This window comes from Cannabis sativa, unplaced genomic scaffold (genome assembly GCF_029168945.1).
Source record: "Cannabis sativa cultivar Pink pepper isolate KNU-18-1 unplaced genomic scaffold, ASM2916894v1 Contig1, whole genome shotgun sequence".
NCBI lineage: Eukaryota > Viridiplantae > Streptophyta > Magnoliopsida > Rosales > Cannabaceae > Cannabis > Cannabis sativa.
Window position 1 is genome coordinate 192,599 of NW_026870037.1, and position 22,689 is coordinate 215,287.

Consider the following 22,689-nt stretch of genomic DNA (forward strand, 5'->3'; position numbering starts at 1 on the left):
TTAAGAGTAATTTGTGGCATAAATACTTAAGTTTAATTTTCAGTTGTAAATAAATACCCAAGTTTAATTTTTGGCAGTAATAATACCTAAGTTATATTTTTAGAACTCTGTAGGTACCTAACCATTAAAATATTATGTTATTATCCACGTATCATTTTCTTATTGTTATATTTTAATTAATTTTTTTTTTAAAAAATAAAAATTTAATGACTTGGACCAATTAAGAATTGCCACGTGTAAATTTACTTAACAATTAATAGTCAGGTACCTACAAAAAGTTTCAGAATTATAACTTAGGTATTATTACCGCCAAAAATTAAACTTAAGTATTTATTTGCAACTGAAAGTTAAACTTAAGTATTTACACAAATTACTCTAATTAATACTCATATTATTTATTTTAAATAACATTGAGAATATTTTATTTATTATTAAAATTGGAAAGAGGAAAAAAATAAAACTAAAAAATTGGCAGCACATCCCTTATCCCTTGTATATAAATATATGTAACCACTCATATCAGTGAAACTGAACTAAAGAGAAACTTGCGATACAGATCATTATGTTGTTTTATCCTATCTTTGATTTTTAAAAAAATACTAGTCTCAATCAAATGATGACTCTGCTACTGTTCTTCTTTCTTTCTATATATTTTGCTGAGAATGCGAGCCTAAGATTCTTAAAGGAAAAAACAAGAAGAAGAAGAAGAAGATGAAGCTCAGTCTGAAGCTTGCAGCGATGTCAGAAAGAAGAAATGGAAGTTTGGTTTTTGCCATTAATGGCCAGAGGTTCGAGCTTCCAACTCTTGACCCTTCAACTACTTTGCTTCATTTCTTGCGGACTCAGACTCGTTTCAAGAGTGTTAAGCTCGGTTGTGGCGAAGGTTTTCATTCTTCACTTTCTCTCTAGTTTTCAATCTCTTAACGTTTGTAAAATTAAGTATATTATTTGAGAGTTTAATTAAGTATATGTCTTTCTCTGTAGCACGTAGGATGTGTTGGATTTGTAGTTTATGAGCTTTGTTAGAAAAAGTAGGCAAATTCCACGTTTTCTCGCAGTTTGAACTGGACTCTTGTGTATTTTGTTACACAAGTCTTGATTTTGAATTTGTTAGTATTGGAACCTAAGATAACAAAATTATTGGGAAATCTGGTAAATATCGATTCAAGTCCTGTGAAATTTTATGTTTTTTTTTTTCAGGTGGTTGTGGTGCTTGTACTGTGCTGCTATCCAAGTATGATCCAGTAAATGACACAGTTGAGGATATGACTGCAAGTTCATGTCTTACTCTGTTGAGCAGTATAGGTGGGTGTTCAATCACAACATCTGAAGGACTTGGAAATAGCAAAGATGGTTTACACTCAATTCACCAGAGAATGAGTGGTTTCCATGCTTCCCAATGTGGCTTTTGTACTCCTGGAATGTGTGTTTCAATCTTTTCAGCTCTTGTCAATGCTGAGAAAACAGATCGAGTGGACCCTCCTCCGGGGTTCTCTAAGATCACTGTTTCTGAAGCTGAAAAGGCTATTGCAGGAAATCTGTGTCGCTGTACCGGATATCGATCCATTGCTGATGTTTGCAAGAGCTTTGCAGCTGATGTTGATATTGAGGATTTGGGGCTCAACTCCTTTTGGAAAAAGGAAGATAGTAAGGAAGTAAAGGTAAGTAGTTTACCTTCTTATGACCGCAACAATGAGATTTGTACATTTCCTGAATTCCTGAAAGAGGAAATCAGGTCTGCCATGTCTTTGGATTCTAAAAGAGATAGTTGGCTCCGTCCTTCTAGTATTCAAGAGCTACAAAACTTGCTCAATTTTATTGATGTTGGAGAAGGGACCAAAACAAAATTAGTGATTGGAAACACAGGGTCTGGTTACTACAAGGAATTAGAATACTATGACCAGTACATTGATCTAAAAGGCATACCTGAACTCTCAACAATTCGAATGGATACAGAAGGGCTCAAATTTGGAGCTGCTGTTACAATTTCAAAAGTAATTGAAGTTCTAAAGGATGCTAAACAAGTTGGATTTCCCTCAAGAGGCGAGATGGTGTTCAATAAGATTTCGAATCATATGGAGAAAATTGCTAGCAAATTTATTAGAAATATAGCTAGTATAGGGGGGAATTTGGTGATGGCACAAAGGAAGCATTTTCCTTCAGACATTGCTACCATTCTTCTAGCTGCGGATTCCATGGTAGAGGTGATGAGTGGTACCAGATGTGAAACTTTGACATTGGAAGAGTTTCTTCAAAGGCCACCTCTAGATTTCAAGAGTATACTTCTAAGCATTAAAATTCCAAACTGGGAATCAACAGGAAAAGTTTCTCAGCAGAAAGGTTCTGTCTTATTGTTTGAAACCTATCGAGCTGCACCTAGACCTCTCGGAAATGCATTGCCTTATCTGAATGCTGCCTTATTGGCTGAAGTTTCTCCTTGTAAAACTTCCAGTGGAGTTTTAGTGAGTCGCTGTCAGTTGGCTTATGGTGCTTATGGTACTAAACATGCAATCAGAGCTAGAAAGGCAGAAGAATATTTAGTTGGAGAAGTACTAACTGTTGATGCTTTGTATGAAGCTACTAAATTGGTTAGAGCTACCATTGTTCCTGAAGATGGCACTTCAAGTCCTTCTTATAGGTCAAGCTTGGCTGTAGGTTTTCTTTTCGAGTTCTTTAGCTCCTGTATTGATACTACAGCTGAATCTACTGATGGGTTGTTGGGGAAATGTAATGATTCTGTGTTGGCTAAGGATCTGAAGTTGGGAGAGAATGAAATTTCATTCAAGTGTGACGAAATTCCAACTCTGCTATCATCTGGGAAGCAGTTTATTAAAACAAGTCCAGAATATTACCCTGTTGGCAAGCCAATTTCAAAATCTGGAGCAGCCCTCCAAGCTTCTGGTTTGTATTCTGGGCTAAAACATCACTTTATTTTTGCTTAAGACTTGCATAATTGCTTGGAAAGCTTCAAAATAGAAAGAAACAAAATACTTATCGAATCTCTTTCTCTTTTCTTTCCCCCTTGATATTACTTGCACTAATGTTTGACTTAATTTATTATGTGAATGATATCTACAGCACCTCCGTCTATAGTTTTGCATATTCCAGTACATGTTTCAATGGACTTCCATAGTTATTTTTTAATCTATTATTTTATGTTCATAAATGTCAACGGAGAAATCTCATCATGTCTGAAACATGAAGTTGAAAATTTAAGGAATTCAACAATTCATATTTAACCTTACATGTGCTGTCATGGGCTCTCATCCATCATAAGGTCATTTAGTATTTAGTGTTATGCTTATTTCTATGTGAATGACAGTCATCTCTTGGTCCGCCTGCATATCATTTGTTTTTCTTCCTGTATGCTGACTTTTTTTTTTAATAATTACATTGTCAAGATAACTATGTCTTTGTTCCTCTAATGTTTCTTATATTTACTGCTGATTGAATTGCTTCAAGGTATTCCTTCCTTTTTCTTAACAACTAATTTGTCTCATTTATGTTGATAATCTGCGTAGGCGAGGCAGTGTATGTAGATGACATTCCTTCACCACCAAATTGTTTGTATGGGGCATTCATTTATACCACAGAACCTTTTGCACGAGTGAAGAATATAGCATTCAAGCCTGATCAACAGCCCCGTGGAGTAGTTGATGTTATATCTGTTAAAGATATCCCTGAAGGTGGGGAAAACATTGGATCCAAGACCATGTTTGGTACTGAACCTTTATTTGCTGATGATCTCACTGAGTGTGCTGGTCAGCGTCTAGCTTTTCTGGTAACTCCAACATCCACTATACAACTCCAACGTCCTCTATGTGTAATTGCTTTCTTCAATTGACAGTAATTTTACTCTATAGGTTTGCAAGCATATCAGTCTTCTTTGTTTATTGGGAGACGTGTTTTTTGTTAGGTTGCAGATACTCAGAAACATGCAGATGTGGCAGCGGAGTTAGCAGTGGTCGATTATGGAGTAGAAGATCTAGAGCCACCCATTTTATCTGTTGATGAGGCTGTTAGAAGATCTAGTTTTTTTGAAGTGCCTACTTCCATTTACCCAAAGCAAGTTGGTGATGCATTAGAAGGAATGGCTGAAGCTGATCACAAAATTATGTCTGCTAAGGTATTGCCCATCTATTTAGAAGAAATCAAATGTAATACAACATTGTGAGAAAAAGAACGGGAGAGAGAGAATATTGCATGAACACTGATTTGGCATATTTGCGCAGTATTTAACTTATAGTTTCATTTTTACCAGATCAAGCTTCCTTCACAGTACCATTTCTACATGGAGACGCAAACTGCCCTTGCTATACCAGATGAAGACAACTGCATGGTTGTTTATAGCTCAATTCAGTTTCCTGAATTTGCACACGATGCTATTGCAAAATGTTTAAGTGTACGGGGACATAATGTTCGTGTTATCACAAGAAGGGTTGGAGGTGGCTTTGGGGGAAAATCCAGTAAAGCGATGCCTGTAAGTATTATAAAATCAGTTTTATATCTCTTTTCTTCCTAAGATAACCAAATATTTAAATCATGATTGAAAATTTCAAGTTTACCTTCTATGATTGACTTAGATTCCCTGCAAAGCTAACTAATTTTTTTTCCTACAAAAAAAAAATCTCTAGAAAAGCTGTAATTTTACTTGACATAATATTTTCATTTGCTTTTAAACAATTTTGTTATTTTTGTCAGTGGGAAATATAACCCCACATGTTTATTCTTGTCTTGGCTGATAACCTTGCAAAATTATCTTATTCCATTCCAATCGGTTTCACCATCATTCAGCTGTTACATATCATAAGCATCAACCCCTCTTACTAATAAGGAATCCACGACCTGAAATCAGAAAGAAAACAAAGAAAGAGAATACAACAGAGAAAGAAGAAAAGGCCTTCTGCCACAACCATATTACAGGAAAGGAAAACTAAAGTAAATGGAGAGAATCAATCCATTTTTTAGCTTGCAATTGTTATTAGTATTATCCACTAATCTGTTTGACCAAGTTATCTGATTAGAGGATGGACTTTCTGTTTTATACTGCTGGTGATATCCTTCATTTGAAGAAAGTTTACCTTTCCTCATAAGCATCAGCTGTTGTTTTTCCTACTTGTCTTGATTTCAATTTTGGCTATCGCTAATAAAAGAAAAGGGAAGGAAATAGTATCTTAATTGCAAGACATAAGATTTACATCTATTCTGTCTATAGTCTTCTTTTGGACTATTAAAAGCTACATAAATCTCCAAAGTTCATTTCAGTCACTTTCCCCATCACAAATATTCGTTCCGAATAGCTGCTTTAGAATTGTTTGAAGCTGTTAGAATGACAATGTACTGAGAAGTATTTCATAATCCTAATAATTCTCTCCTGTATGGTGTCATAAGCTTGCTTACTCTGCCCTTTTATATTATGATAATTCAGGTTGCAGTAGCATGTGCACTTGCAGCACAAAAATTACGCCGCCCTGTCAGGATATATATGAATAGAAAAACTGATACAATATTGGCAGGAGGAAGACATCCCATGAAAATAACCTACAATGTTGGATTTAAGTCAGATGGGAAGATTACGGCTTTGGAACTAGAAATATTAATTGATGCAGGCATGTCTTTAGATGTGAGCCCTATCCTGCCATCAAATTTTATGGGTACATTTAAGAAGTATGATTGGGGTGCTCTGGCTTTTGACATAAAGTTATGCAAAACAAATCATTCAAGTAAGACGGCAATGCGAGGTCCTGGAGAGGTACAGGGATCATTTGTAGCTGAAGCTATAATTGAGCATGTTGCATCTTTTCTCTCAATGGAAGTTGATTCTGTCAGACAAAAAAATCTTCACACATACAAGAGTCTTAGTTTATTTTATGGAGATAGTGCTGGTGAAGCTCAAGAGTATACTTTACCTTCAATGTGGGATAAGGTAGCTTTGTCTTCAAAATTTAGTCAAAGGGCTCTAAAGATAGAAGAGTTTAATATGTGTAATAGATGGAAAAAACGGGGAATATCTAGATTACCAATTATAGGTGGGATGACGGTCAGACCAACTCCAGCGAAAGTAAGTATTTTATCAGATGGATCTGTTGCTGTTGAAGTAGGGGGAATAGAGCTGGGCCAGGGGCTTTGGACAAAGGTGAAACAGATGGCTGCTTTTGCTCTCGGTTCAATCATTGCTGATGGAACTGAACACTTATTGGATAATGTGCGAGTCATACAGGCTGATACTCTGAGCTTGATCCAAGGGGGATTAACGGCAGGAAGCACTACATCTGAGGCAAGCTGTGCAGCAGTCAGAATGTGCTGTGATGTCTTGATTGACAAATTAACTCCTATTAAAAAGAAGTTACAGGAATCGCTTGGCTCGGATTCTATCAAATGGGAGATGCTGATTGCTCAGGTATCTAGTTTGATTTCATTGTTTCTTTCCATATTGATGATTAGAACATAAGTCTTTTTCTTGACTATGAACTTACTAATCATGGAACTGCTATATATGTATTTTTTGGTCGATTGGGTGTAGCTTTCTAATGGTTCTGGCATTCTATTTAATGTGTTTGCATTATTGTCAAATTAAATCATAATATTTTTTTTCCTCGGTCTTTGTGCAATGTAGGGTTATTCACAATCTATACAATTATCATCAATTTCCTACTATGTCCCTGATAAGTCTTCCCTAAAATACTTGAACTTTGGTGCAGCAGTAAGTGAGGTGAGTCTCTTGCAAAAATATTCATATTTAGTTGAAGACTTGCTTACATAAAATAGTTTCTCAACTAAAGTTATAATTGGTTTTAACTTAAACATGAAACAGTTTATTAATCTTACTAACAATCAGATTAACAGCATGATAGAGTTGGTGTTTAGCCGATGATATATAATTAATATGCATTGCTGAATCTATCCACCATAGGTTGAGATAAATCTTTTGACTGGAGAAACCTCGATTTTGCAATCGGATATTATCTATGACTGTGGACAAAGTCTCAACCCTGCAGTAGATCTTGGACAGGTAACCTTGATTGCTTTTGTTATCTTACAAAGTTTCTGATTTGTTGTTCATTCCATAGATTTATATTGGTATGTTAAGTCCTATTGGTTGAAAATGATTCATTTATGCTATGATAGAAAAAAGCAAAACAGTTCCTTCTGTTTGTATGGGGTGACATCAGAATGTTACACTGGCATTTTAGGCTGTAAATCTGATTATCTGTGTCATCTTTGTTCTTAAAAAGAAAAACAAAGAGGGAAAATGTTAATTCTGAAGGGGAAAAGAAAAAGGTGCTTCTTAAACCTTGTTTGGAACCTGGATTTTGGTAGGAAATAGCTACCCTAAAGATTTAACCTTTGGTGGAGTACTCGGTTTCCACTAATTCCTGATAGAAGAGTTGGATGGGGAAGTAGTAGCTACAACAGAATATGCTGTGTGATATCCTGGTTTAGTGTAGTCTCCAGAAGAAGTAAGATTCCCAATAAGTTTATCTTCTCCCAAAACCCCAAACAGAGGAATAGAGAGTACAGCATCAACAACCTCAGGGGAGAAATAAGATTATAGTTTAACAATATTCCAATTGTGTTCCTCAGTTAAGAATATATTTATATATAACTATATATATGAGTATGACTGAGGAATAGAGTATAGCATCAACAACCTTAGGGGAGAAATAAGATTGTAAGTTTAGCAATATCCCAGTTGCCTTCCTCTGTTAAATATATATTTATTTATAACTTTATGAGCTGAAAAATTGAACAGAGGCAAGTTACTTCGATTGATCCTTCTTTTCGATTCGATTTTATACAATCATCGAACTTCTCCTCTGATGAGTTCTCATCGTGCAAAGTTTCTGGTGGTTTTCTGTAACAAGACACTCTGATGCTCAAGTCAGTGATTAATCTCAAGAATTTTAATGGAGATTTAAGGAAAAAAATAAGCGTTAAGTGTGTGGGAGATCGATTCTTCTTCTTACTTTTTTTTAATCGTATTTATGCTTCAAAGAAATGGGGAGAAGTAAATGAAATTAGTTAGCCTAACTGAATGGTTACCAAATCCATTTTCAAAATGTGAGCAGAAGCGGACAACGTCATCAGGGTTCGATAGGCCTCTGAGTGTCTTCCCAAATTGACTGGTGTGGTGCTCTTTTGCTTATCTTTTCAATGATTGTTGAACAAAACTGGGTACCCCTTGGGGTCCAAACCCAAATGCCAAAGTTACACTCTTTATACCCTTGTAAATGAGGGTTCATATCCCATGTGAGACTCTTTCCAACTCACACACACTAAGACACTTGTATATTTTGTTAAAACATTCACAACATTTCCAACAATGATACAAGGTGCTTTTGCTTTCCGCCTAGATGAGTTATTTTTTTAGATAATTTCATAAATACACAAAAACAACAAAAAAAATTACAAAAATATTTAACAATTAAAAAGTAGGAAACATTTACAATACCACATTACTGATTGTGAATTTTTACACATTAGATAAATTATGATACAAATTTCTTTTTTACATGATGGGGTTCATTGGAATTATAGCAAACTCCTTACACATGAAATTTTGAATAATTTAAATTACTGCAAACCGTATTCCAACTTCCAGTACCATCACTCGTGTGAAGTGTTATGTTGGACTGGATCCTGTATGCAACACTAAATTTTCTAAAAAATTTCGAAAATGTGTAGAGCTTCGCTATAATTACAGTAAACACTATCATATAAAATCCTAAGGTCGTAACTAGTCTAAGTATGTGAACGGGAGCACACGGTATGTACTAATTCAGCAATGTAGCCGTTCTCTAAAAAATATATATATTTATATATTTATGAGTGTACATATAACTCCCAAATCTTTGATGATTTCTCAAGAAAAACATTACTTGGCTGTTCACAATATATTTGTGCAGATTGAAGGAGCTTTTGTACAAGGTGTTGGGTTTTTCTTGTATGAAGAATACTTAACAAATTCTGATGGACTAGTCACTGCTAATGGGACATGGACATACAAGATTCCTTCATTAGACACCATTCCTAAACAGCTCAATGTTGAAGTGTTGAACAGTGGACGTCACAAAAAACGTGTTCTCTCGTCCAAAGGTATCATTCCTTTCATCTTTCTCAATTCAACATTTGTGTTTACTGTTTAGTGTAAAAACAATGATAAGATAGTGAAAGTATTGTACTACATTGTGAAAATTTAGGAGCATCAAGCTCTGAAATTGAAAGATCCCTTAGCAAGCAATTCTACATAATGAAATTGTTCGAAAGAAAAATGATCTGATGTTTACATAATTAAAACAAGGTACCTTTGGGGGAGAGAGGACCTCAAATAGTTTGGCAATTCAAAATTTATTTAGTAGACAGATAGAAATGACAGCCTCTGGGATGAGAAATTTTAACTGTATTGGCTTCGGAAACTTTAAACTCTTAAATAAACATAGTTTGCAACTTCAAGTGTGACTTCACACAGATAGGGGTTGACTCCTTATTTCATGCTTTGTCTAGTAGCTTAGCGACAGCATTTGTTTGCCTTTTTATTTTCTCTCCTTCGGGTAACTTATTTTCTCATAGTTCAATTGGTGAGCTAAATCACTTCTTGTTCTTTCCTGGCCAAAAGAAAGTGCAGTCCATTTTTTCGGGTGGAAAATGTGCCACATGAAAATATTAGTTCCTTTGTAAAAAAGTCTTTGCTACTCTATTCCGTTTACATAATTTAATCAATGAAGTCTTTCCATTTTCCAAAGGCTACTCTAGTGACAAGCTTAAACAAAAATTATCATTTTGTGCAGCTTCCGGCGAGCCACCATTGTTTCTTTCGGCTTCGGTTCACTATGCTGCAAGAGCTGCCATCAGAGCAGCAAGAAAACAAATCAATTCATGGGGAAGCCCGGGAGGATCCGACTCCATATTCCAATTGGATGTACCTGCTACTATGCCAGTTGTGAAGGAGTGTTGTGGACTGGACATTGTGGAGAGGTATTTGGAATGGAAAAAAGGCGGAAACTGAAGACACTATGCTTATAGTTCATACATAAGGTTCGTGTCTTGTCTCTAAAATAAATCTTCAGTGTATAGTATGAAGATCTGTCAGATCATTAGTTTTAACTATTTTTTTCTTTTTAAATTTTTTGCATAAATTACTATATTAACGAAAGAATAACAAAACAACTTTTACACGCCAATTTTTACTTTTTTTTTTTTAACTGTCATAAGGTTTGTTTTTTTTTTTTTCAATTATGGTAATATAGTGTGTGGAACACGCGACTAGGACGCCGGAGAAGAGGCCGATTACGCTCCAGGTAAATATTATTTTGAATCTTGTGTTTTGAAAAGTTACTAATTGGATCTTCTGTTTTGTTAAATGATAAAATAGACCTTATATTTTCTAAAATAGTAAAAATAAGACATTGAACTCAATTTTCAACAGTTTTATTTTTTAACATAACTAACCTTAATATAATTTCTAACACAAACAGATATATAAAATGTAATCAGATTCGTCATAACATCTCCAGATTAGATATTATTAAGTTTTATTTTGACAAAAATTTAATTTAGGATCTTATTTGTACAATTTTAAAAAATACAGGGTTCATTTTGTCATTTAGTAAAACAAAAGGTTCATTTTGTAATTTTTACAAAACACAAGGTTTAAAATAATATTTACCATTCTCTTTTTTTTAAGCCAGTTAGTCTTCTCTATGTAAAGATATGGAAAGTAGGAATTTTTTGTTCATTATATAGGACATTTCTATCTTTCCATTTTAATATAATTTTTATAGTCACGTATTATTGTAGTATATTCCTGACATTTACTTTGCCAATTTTTTTATAGTTCTTTTATTAAATAAGAACATCATTATGTTCTTCATTAGTCATTGATGATCTACCAAATTGTATGTGTAACATATATATATATATACTAGGTGATTGTTACGTGCCAAACCACGTAGTGTTAGTTTTATTTAATATTTTAATTTTTTATTTTAATTAATAATTAAAATAGTATAATTATTTGAACGATTTGTTTTATAAAAATAAAATATGTGTCAGTATAATTAGTAAGTAAAACATAGTTGTGTTATAATAATGTATGTTATTAATAGTAAAATGTACATTAATCTTCTAATTGAAAAAAAGTTATATTATCTCATTTCATATCTAATAATAGCTACACAACTATATATTTATAGACTTTCACATTCTTTGCAAATTATTAATAAGCACCAATAATATTTTCATATTCTACTATTTTTCAACCTTCTCCTCTTGGTGGTAAAATTAAAAATAAAACTAAAAATAAGCACAAACATATAAGGTAAATACTAATTACAGCCCATTTCATCTTTTTTTTTTAATTATTTTTTTAAGCCAAGCCCAAAAATCTCTAAGCCAACACAATCAATCTTCTTTTATATTATCTTTTCTAGATATTTTATCTATATTTTTATTTTTTAAAAAATAAATAAAAAAATTATTAATATTCTCCCAGATAGGTTTGTTAGAGAGATATGTGGCTAAGATGATTTTTTTAATTTAAAAAGAGATTATTAATATTTAAAAGATTGTTTATTTAAAAGATTGTTTAATTTTTTTGGTTTAATTATTGGGTTTATTTTTTAACGGGAGATCACACCTAATCGTTAAATTTAACAGAATATTCTTTTATTTTTAAGTATATTCTGTTAAACCAAGAATGTTAAACCAAGAAATGCCGTTAGATAGACACTTTTAATATATAAAGATATGCTTTTATCAGTTATTTAATAATTGGATTAAGGAAACAATAAAGCTTTTGAATTTTTTCTTAATAAAATGGAAATTTTATTAATCAAATAGTTTTAGCCATTATAATGGAGCATTGCTCAGATGATGAACAAGAGGGCACGAGCACAATTGTACATTTTTGTTCGTTGAACGTTTAACAAAACAAAATTTAATAAAACTTGAAGATGTTAACAGTCATGCACTAAAAGACTAAAAAAAATGACATATGAACTGTACTATGAATTGCTTGAACAAAAACTAAACATTCAGTTTCAATGGTAACATGCTGTCAATTCTTATATTTAATTTAACTCAACGCTTCCTTAAATCTAAAAAACCATCAACGAACTCAATTGACAAAAAATGCTTCAAACTACCTCCTATCACTATCCTGCACCATCAACATCTATTTTAATCGTATTAAAATCTAATTTATTGAGGAGATTTTATTGAGGCATTCCAATCATCTAAACCAGGTGTTGTCAATCCTGAATTTACTGAGGCAGCGGGCATTAAAGAGGCCCTAAGTTGGATAAAATCTCATGGGTGGTCAAATGTGATGGTAGAAACTGACCGTGTCAATATGGTACATGTTATCAAGAGCGAAGTTCGTATGTATTCTCCATACGGCATTGTAATTCACGAATCAAAACTCATTTTATCATATTTGTGTAATGTTTCAGTTCATTTTATAAAGCGAGCTGCAAATAAAGTGGCCCACTTCTTAACTAAGGATTTTTATTCTAAAGTTGATTGCATGATTAGTAAGTAGTCTGTTTTCCTTAATTTATTGTCCTTACTTTTGAAGGACCTTTAATTAATGGAAGCTCCATTTTCCCTTAAAAAAAATCCAATTTAGTCCATTGATCATTGAGTTTACTGTGATTAAAAACCACTCTAACTGATAGAATAGCCTTTGCTATAGAAGAAGATTTTGCCTTCCAGCCACCTCATTATGGACCTTCCAAACCACTAAGTTACCACTACCATAACCAACTCCTCCTCACACACACCAATAGCCTGCAACACACCTGACACCACCAGTAAACCAACCTTGAAAATCCAAGGCAGTCACGGTACCCACACTAACAATTGACCTACTCCAACAAGCACAGGCAAAAGAGCAGGTAACAAAGATGTGAAGAATTGTTTAGTTTCTGCCTTCCTATGACACACAGGATACAAGCTATCAACATGCACATATTTTGTTGACAACTACACCTTGGTAGATACTAGATAAACAATCTGTAAGAGTTCTCCAAATAAAATGATCAAGTTTAGGTGGAATACGTAATTTCTGATTGTTTACTTTCTTAATAAAAATAAATAAATAAACAATACTTTTTCATGGCGATAAGAGAACTTCTCTTTTTCATGAGCTCATATTAAAGATTTCTTTTTTTTTTTTTTTGAATAAACTCAGAAGATTCATTAATTAATATTATCGTTCAGAATAATGGATCGCACTTCAGAGGAACAGTCTTCCAACTGAAGCACACGACCTGAAGAGAAACAAAAGTCTCTTGTCAAGCAATGAGCCAAATTATTTGCAGATCGTTTAATAAAACACAAAACAAATATAAGGAAAGGATGAAAGTAAATTGCGCACATCATGAACAAGAAGACCAAATTGGGAAGACATAGAAATTTTACTTTGGATAGCTTGGACGCAGACCAAACTATCTGTCTCCAACAGAACGTGTTTCCAAGGATGGTGAACAATCCAACTCAAAGCTTCTTTTATTCTTATAATTTTCTGCAATTTCAAATTGGACACGACCAATCTTACCCTTAGTAAAGGCTTCTAGCAGATTACCATGGTGGTCACGAGCTACACAACACACACCAAACTGACCCTCTTGCTAAAATAAAGCCCCATCAACATTAACCTTGATCTTATTTAACATAGGTGCAGTCTAACGCTCAGAATGTCATCCCCCATCGCTCATTGGAGACAAAGAAAGACCCTTTCTTTCTTGAGAGCATTTATACTGATCAAGCAGATTCTTTGCTGAAGCAACAATATTTGAAGCAGACCAACTCTTCTTCTGCCAAACAAAATCATTCCGCGCACGCCAAATAGCCCAACTCACCACAGCCGCTTCCTCCATCTCACAAACACGCCCCATGCTAAACAAAACCAGCAACCAGTTGCTGAATGACTCAGAGCCGCAACCAATGTCCACCAGGCTTCGATTCCAGGCAACTTTTGCAAACACACACTCAACCAGTGCGTGATGCACTATTTCAGCAGCAGAATTACACAAGGGGTAGATGGCGTTTACAAGGACATGTCGTCTTTGAAGTTGGGCACATGTAGGAAGTATACCCGAAGTAGCTCTCCATAAAAGATTACTAATCTTTGGAGGAATTTTTAACGACCATAGGGTCCTCCAAAAACCAGTATTGTCATCCATAATCCAAGCACCTTTACCTTCCTGCAGAAACTTATAGGCACTTCTAACTGAATACTACCCAGAAGTCTCAAGCTTCCAACTCCAACTATCACTTGCACGAGCTTCCACTTGAAGCAGACAACTAACAGACTTGTTCTCAAGAGCAAGATGCCTGGAGACAACAAAGCTATTAGTTTTGTGTGGAAGCCAAGGATCATCAAGGATTGAAACATTCACACCAGTTGCAATTGTTCTTAAAGCACCATCATGGATCAGTTCTTTTGCTTCAAGGATGCTTCGCCAAATGAAGCTCGGATTTTCTCCCAACTCAGCTGAAAACAAGTTACTATGTGCATAATACTTCGACTTATAAACCTTGCTAACCAAAGAGTTATCGTTCACCAACAGACGCCAAAATTGCTTCCCCAGAAGCGCCAAATTAAAATCTCTCAAGCTCTTGAAACTTAATCCTCCTGCATGTTTATGTTGACACAACCGATCCCAACTCATCCAATTTATTCCTTTACTATGACTAGAATTCGAATGCCACCAAAACTTAGCCATAAGTCTTTCTAACTCTTGCAAGTATCCAAAGGAAGTAGAAAAACATTCATGGCATAATTCGGCAACGATTGTGCTACTAATTTCAGTAATACCTCCTTTCCCCCACGAGACAAGATATGACCTTCCCATCCTTGTATTCTCTTTCGAAGCTTGTCTTTAAGAAAACCAAAGATAGCATTCTTATTCTTCCCAACCGAATAAGGAAGACCCACATAATAGCCATGTTCATCAGCCTCATAAATTTCCAACATAGCACAAATAGCATCCCTCAACTCACTATTAGTATTATTGCTATAAAACATAGAGGACTTAGAAAAGTTTATTCTTTGACCCGAAGCCACCTCATAAGTGTGCAAAAGCTCCTTTATATTATGCAAAAGCACCATAAGACTGAAACAGACCAAGAAAAACACGACTAGGATAACCAACAAAATGAGAGAAAAACTACACAACCATGTCAAAGGACAAGACCAATTTAGTGTAAGTAAATAATATGAAAATTTCACACGAATTCGGTCCAATAATGCACCCTTAGAAATGCTTTGAAAGACCCATAAACAAGAGTGTATCGATGCACTCTTATAAGACCTACGAGTATTAGTACGGTACGTCTCCAAAAAGAGTATATCGATGCACCTTGTATTTGTACGTTACATCTCCAAGAAAGAGTGCATCAATGCACCTTTTTCGTATTTTCGATATCTAGATAATTTTAATTCTTTTTTTCGTTGTATAACACGTATATTGTAATTATTTAATACATCTTGTAAAATTTTGAAAAATTTAAAATAAATTATAATATAAAAAATATGATTCATATTGTTTATTTTACTCCCATATATAATAAAAGAGATAAGTATGCAATTGATTGTTTAAATATTTTTATTGGTGCATTAAATTATTTTGAATTTCTTGAAAATTTATCGAAAGTCTTAGATATTTGATTTACACTGTCATATAAAAATATTAAGAATAAAACAAGGAAAATTTGAAAAAATATGCATGAAATACCTTAATATCTTATTCCTAAACTAATACATATCAAAATTGAAAACCTATGACCACTTTATCTAAAATCCAAAAATACCCCTCTCATAACTCAACCCCAACTCTCTCTCTCTCTCCCTCTATCTCTCTCTCTGAACCGCACCCCAACTCCCCTCACCACCGCCCACAACGCTGGCCCCTCACCACCGCCTACAACGCCGGACCCCTCCAAAATCAAAACCGAGCACTTCTCACCGCCGACCCCATCAAAATTGAAATGTCCAAGGTAAGATTCGCCCCCCTTTTTTTGTCATTGTTTTTTTTTTTTTTTGGTGTGAGATATGATTTGGAGTATTGATAGGTATTGATTTTAGGGTTTAATGGATAATGTATGTGTTTATGTGTGCACCGTGAGTTTTGTTAGATTTAGGGTTCGATTTATGTTCAGATCTACGATTTGGGGAAATCGCCGTTTGGGAAAGACGATGGCCCGATGGGGTTCGATGCATGTGCTGCAAAAATCCTATTTTTGGGTTCGACGGGTCCGATGGGACCCCAATTGGGGGGTTCGATGCATGTGCTGTAAATTTTTTTGGGTCCGATTGGGGTCCGATGCATGTGCTGGGTAAATTTTTTTTGGGTTCGACGGGTCCGATGGGGGCCCCAATTGGGGTCCGATGGGTATGAAGAAAGAGAGAAGAAGAGATGGGATAGGGGATAATGTAAATATGAGTATTTTAGGGATATTGTAAAATGTGTCATGTCCTACAAATATTACATGTTATGTGTTTAGGGGAAAAACATTAAGTATTTGTATTGTAAGCATAAAAAATCAAATTTCTCTAAAACAATCTAGATGTAAAAAACATAAAGGGCTCCTGCACTATTTTTAGCGATGTAGAAATTTTCAAAATTATATTTTAGTTTTTTTTTTCACTCTTTTTAATAGATTAGTTTATCTTATATGCAAAAGTGAAGTGGATTGAACCTTTAAAAATAAGATAGAATGGAAAGAATGAATGGAGAAAGAAGAATGGGAAAGATAAGTAGCGATTAAAAAGGTAAATTTGGACAAATTTAGAAATGGAGTAGTGAGGCTTCAAACTTGTGAAATGAATTATTGTCTTATTAAGCTGAATGATGATATTTTTTTTAGGTGAGTAACAAATATTTCTTATTCCTCATTTAGGAAAGACAGTTGGAAATTGAAATAGAGAAAAACAAAATTAAATTAAATAAAGGTTTTTTATTGCCGCACTTTTCTTTTTTTTCCACAGTTAGATTATCTTTAATGAGAGATGTAAAAGTTGAACTATATTTTGTACAAAAAATAGTTCTGTGATATTTTTATATCAACTTTTATTATTATACTCCAATGCAAAATTATAAATATTGATATAAAATTTAATATGTTAGTTAATGCTCACTTAATAATTTATTAAAAAATATAAAATAATAATAATGTAAAGTTAAATGTAAAATTTAATAATAAAATAATAATAATAATGCAAGTTAGCTAAAATTTAATAATAAAATATTAAAAATGACATAATATTAAATATAAAAACATAGCATTTATTGTGATACAAATATTACACTATGCTATATTGTGATGCTAATTTAGATCACTTTTAATTATATGAGATTTTTACATTATAATTTAGCATACCATTGGAGTACATTTTTAACAAAATGAACTATATTTTACATTTGCATCACTTATTTGTATCTCCATTAGAGATACTCTTATAGTTCTTGTTTTTTTGGCTAACTTTTTCAACATATTAAGGGCTATTTACATATAAAAAAAAACCTTAAAAATATTGAAAACATTATTATAAATAACAAGAAATGCTAAAAAAAAAAAATTAAATTCGTATTTTTTTACAAGATACAATCATTCAATTATTTACACAAACACTGTAATTACAGAAATTGATTTTTTTCTTTTTCTTTTAATTTTAAAAAAATAAACTACAATAGTCAAAACAATACTAAATATAATTTTATTAAGGTAATAAATAAAAAAAAAACAGTTCATTCCATATAATAAAAACTAATTTCTTAATAAAAGAACTAGTTATACAAATACCACTATAAGCTAAAAAATTTGACCATCAACCTACTACTGAAACTAAAATCAACGCAATACTACCGCTAAAACCAGTTACAAACTTCTCAAAGCTCAAATACTCGACCATCATTCCACCACCAAAACAGTCTATTTACCTTAATTAGGATAATTTTATGGTACTTCTTCTAAAATAGTTGTTTTGGTATATTTCTTATTTTTTTTGTTGGCATTCAAAAAAAAATAGTCTATTTTTTTAATGATAGTGTATATTGTAGTTATTTAAAATCATTTGTATATTTTTAGATTTACAAATAATTATAAATAACTAAAACGTACACTATCATTAAAAAAATAAACTAAATTTCGAATAGTTTACTGTGACAAAAATAAAGTTTAAATATTTTATTACATGTGTGATTGTTTTTTCTTATACGAGTGGTAATCAATGAAACTTTATTTTTTGCAGTGAACATTATTCAACATTTTCTGTAAATATATAAATGGTCCAAAAAAACTACAAGATACATTGTTGACCTCGCTTTTAGCCAATGATAGTGAGCCAAATTAAAATGATTGAAAATAATTAAATAACAGAATATAATAATAAAAAGTAAAGAAAATACTAGATTTTATAGAGGTTGAGCCCCTTATAGTTGGTAATAGCCTACTCCCCTATTTGTTGTATTGACTTGTGAAAAGAGTGAGCAATAATGGTTTGATCTCTCTTGAAAGCTCTTACAATAATTTTTGAGTAATTTACTCTTAGATCAAATTTCTCTTTTGAGTGTTTTCTCACTAAATAAAATTTGTCCCTCTAAATAGTGAGATGAGTCCACTATTTATAGGGATTAATTACATGAAATTGATTTTTCTAAATCATTAAGAAATAAGATGGGAAACTAATTTAATTTCCATAATTACAATAAAGAAAGTGGGAAGCTTAAGCTCATTGTCTTAATTCTTAGAAGACACGAATCTATCCCATGAATGCATGGATTATACCGTGACTTGCAAGCTTGAAGATGCATTGGATATATCTCTGAAATTGCTAACTCACACCCGTTGGTCGGTGCATACGAACAACATTCGTGGTGGAATCTAGTCGGATATATATATGCATACTGTGTTTGGATATCACAACTTCTGTCTGTGAGCTTGAAAATCAATCCTTCCTGTACGACTTACTAGGAGTAGAATTATCTGCCCAAATTATGAAATATGTTCTACATGTCACCTAGATGGATGCCACGTCATAGTGCAGAAATTTGGATAACATTTGTCCCCAAGTCTGCATGGAATCTATTTGGTCGCACGTGGACTTCCTCGGCCACGAAGCTTTCTGGATGGGTAACGTGTGTTCGATTCTTGTCTTTGATCTGGCGTGACTTGATCGAACGTCTCTTCAATGTCTTGGACATTTAATGCTACTTTGAAAGTTGTACCTCAAATTAAGGACTGACGGTTACATGATACCTCATGCGTGATGTCTGTACTATTTGTAATGAGTGCTAACATTCCATTTTGGGGGAAAACCCAAAAAAAAAATGAATTTCAAATTAATTATCCCTCTCACACACCTTTGTTGTGGTATTTTCAACATACAAGTATACGTACCGATACCGTTATCAAGTTATAGACTCACAAAGAGTGAGGTCGATCCCACAAGGATTGTAGTTAAATACTTTAAAATTAAACCTTTACTTCTATTTAGCTATATCAAATTTAAGAGAAATTTAACATTAGAAAACAATAAAGAAATAGTAAAAACAGGAAGTAAATAAATAATATGTAAATTAACGATGATTAAAAGTTAGGATTTTCGATTTCAATTGTATCTACCGATTATGGTCTAACATGATTCAATTCCTATTACCAAATTCTATGTAATAGCAGGTCTACTCAAGTAATTTATAGTCTTCTCAGATATATAAATTTTAATTACATGCAAATTTTCTACTCTCGTGATAAATTAAACATGTAAAAGACATTAAACATAAAAACCTTATAAGCTATCCAAACCACATAGGTTCGTCTTATATTGAAATTTTTTCCTATTTCACTCTAGCATAATTGACACTAACTTCTCAGATTTCACATCAAAATCATAAACATTTAATTGGTGATCAAGAAATTAAAAGTAATTAAGTACTAATGAAATATAATACATAGAAATTGGGAGAAAATTAAATCACATTAAAACTATAAATCGATGCCAAACAATATCCATCTAAACCTTAATAAATTGTTTAGCTACTCATGTTCATCGTAGCAAATTCACACATATTAATTCAAAATAGAAGAAGAAAATAGAGAAGAAAAGAATGTTGAAAACTCTGTTAAAAAAGCCTTTGCGATAGATTTTGCTCTCTAATTTTTGTACTCCTCAATTTCTTGCTGAAAAATATCGAAGCCCACTCCTTTTATAGTCAAACATTGATACAAATGATAGAAAAAATCTAAAAAATATCGTCTGCTTAAAATTCGAAGGGGCAGTGAGCATTCTATGAATTTATGCTTAGGCATTGGATTTCTATGCCTAGGGACACCCATTCCTTAGTCCAATACGACATTCTCTACTAATTTTTATGCCTTTCATGCCCTGGCATGGGTTTTTAATGTTGAGGCGCTCCTCCAAATTTTATATTTTCTTTTCCTCAAAAGCTCCAATCGTACCATAACTTTTAAATTTTTTTCTCGAATTAACTAGGTGCTCTTGCCCCGAGAATTGATTTATTTGACTATTTTTTTTTTCTTCATATTTCTTCAATATTTTCTATTTTTTTCTATTTTAAACCTGCAAAATAAAAGATACCAAAAAGCATAAAATTGCACCAAACTAGAGTAAAACTTAATTAACAACACACTAAAATTAACCTAAAAATAATGCTAATAAAAACCTAACAACCTATAAAAGGGGTTTTAAGCTTTAGAAGGATTCTTTAGCCATTCATCTTTTAAAAAACCAGAGCAAAGAATTTTTTCTCTTTTCATTGTTAAATTTTTCGAAGGAAACTTGTTGGAATCTCCATCGGTGAAACCCTCCAAGCACATTCAGAAAGCTTCAAACTGTGAGTTAGTTATATTTTCCTCTTCTTTATGCAATTTTTGTTGAATACATGAATTATTTTTTTTTGAATTTTGTGCTGCAAAATTTCTATGGTCTTGTATTGTTCTTGACAGACCTGAGAGGATAAGAAATTATAGCTTTTAATTTCGATTAACATATGCTTAGGTCATTTGATTCTCTAATCCCGTACCATTTTCTTGCTAGAAATTGTCTAAATTCACTCATTCTTGGGTTACCAAAGAATTTCCAGATATTCCTCGTGATTTTGAACCTCTAGATTTGGGAATTCCATTTTGGAATGAAATTCCTTCTTTTTTCCATTTAAATCAGCCTGGTCGGCATATCAAACATGTTTTTCCTTCTTTTCCTTATTCAGCTCTCACCTTTCGTCTCCCTCCTTTTGTAGATGAATCTTGGTGAGTACTAGGCAAGGATTATTATATCGACTAGTATCTCCTTCAACTTCTTCACAAGAATCATCCTCAGTTAGGCGCAAACTCATCTTCGTCTAGTGGCAGTCCTTCAAATTCTAGTTTTGAAGACTCAGAAGTTAGCAGTGATCATACATAGTACCCAGAGCCTGTGGTGCAGCACCATCAATACCTTGACCATATATGTGGAAAATGGTACAGTCTTTTTATTTGGGAGCTGAAGAAAGGGTGTAGACGTTATAGGGTTCGACCTTGTGTTTTCGACACACTTCTAGAGGGTCGACTAGCTCATGTTAGGCGCTCTACCCGTAGGTGACATTGTCGTGACTTTTGTGTGGCATACCTTTGAGACAAAGCTACCGTCCAGACATAGAATGATGGCACAACTTAAGCAAACTATGAGGAAAACCTCAGTATCTTATCCTCATCTTGCCTGGCTGTTTGCAACAATTGGGGTGGAGCAAGTTAGGCCTCTAAGCAAGGATGTTAAGGTTGTCGAGGGGGACATTGAGGTCCAAGAGATTGAGGACAAGGGCGAGAGCTGTCCTACCAGCCCCTCCAAGGTCGAAGGAGAAGAGGAGGAAGAGGAAGAAGAAACTCTAGCACTTCCTTTTGGTGGTTACAATGAGGCCAGAGAACTTGTCTCTGAGGCGGGAGATGTCTTGGTGGCAGGCTGAGATTACGTTGAAGAGAAATACACAGAGGCTCGACCTCTGGAAACTAGAGGTCTGAAGGGTTCTAGGTGGGTCTCACCACCATCCATGCTTACCTTTAAGAGATTAACTAATCTCTTTGAAGAATGCCTTCCTCGAGAAGGTGGAGGCATTCCTGCCTAGCCCTGGGCAACTTGCCACAAATCCCGAAGGTGGATACTGCGCATGTTCAGGACCTCATGCTAAGCAGGATGCAATGCTGCATTTGCATCCATATTTTAAGGAGATGGCCAAGTACTACCATGTATGTCTGACCCAATTCACTCCCAAAGGCATAAAATACCTAGTTGCACTGTTTGTGTTGTATGCTACCCAAGATGGGGTTAGTCCTCCACCCACGATTGGTTGTTCAACTTGAAATCCAACCCCAAGTAGAACAGATTAGGATACTTCTATTTTTCCCAGAATGAATACCAGTGGCTGACTGCCACTACAGACAAGGAGGTGTCAAAGATCGATGGGTTTATAGAAGATTATTACTTTGTTAAGGACATGGGTACAAAGCACGTAACCTTCTAGCACATTCCTTCCTTCTATCATCCTCCTTTTATGTTGGGTCTTAGGTTAAGAGCCCAAAAAAAATTTTCAACTACCGAAGTCAGCTCGAAATATTTCTCTTTTGGCCACTATAGATAATTTTATTTAAAAGGGTACGATTTGATAGTTTCAAAGTTCAGGAGACAAAGTTACT

At 33.7% G+C, this 22,689-nt stretch overlaps 1 protein-coding gene across 2 annotated transcripts; it reads left to right on the plus strand.

Moving 5' to 3' along the window:
* Positions 1-506: 506 nt before the first annotated feature.
* LOC133032909 (indole-3-acetaldehyde oxidase-like) lies at positions 507-12,494 on the plus strand. Of its 2 annotated transcripts, XR_009685469.1 has the most exons (12): positions 507-883; positions 1,201-2,901; positions 3,522-3,781; positions 3,917-4,126; positions 4,262-4,480; positions 5,429-6,400; positions 6,617-6,712; positions 6,914-7,012; positions 8,907-9,096; positions 9,789-10,035; positions 10,248-10,298; positions 12,243-12,494. XR_009685469.1 is itself a non-coding variant. In XM_061107377.1 (10 exons), the coding sequence occupies exons 1-10, from the start codon at positions 712-714 to the stop codon at positions 10,004-10,006; spliced, it is 4,137 nt and encodes a 1,378-aa protein (XP_060963360.1). In that variant the 5' UTR covers positions 507-711; the 3' UTR covers positions 10,007-10,196. The 2 variants fall into 2 exon arrangements, 1 of the variants encoding a protein (XP_060963360.1); XM_061107377.1 differs by lacking the exons at positions 10,248-10,298; positions 12,243-12,494 and having other exon boundaries at positions 9,789-10,196.
* Positions 12,495-22,689: the final 10,195 nt, after the last annotated feature.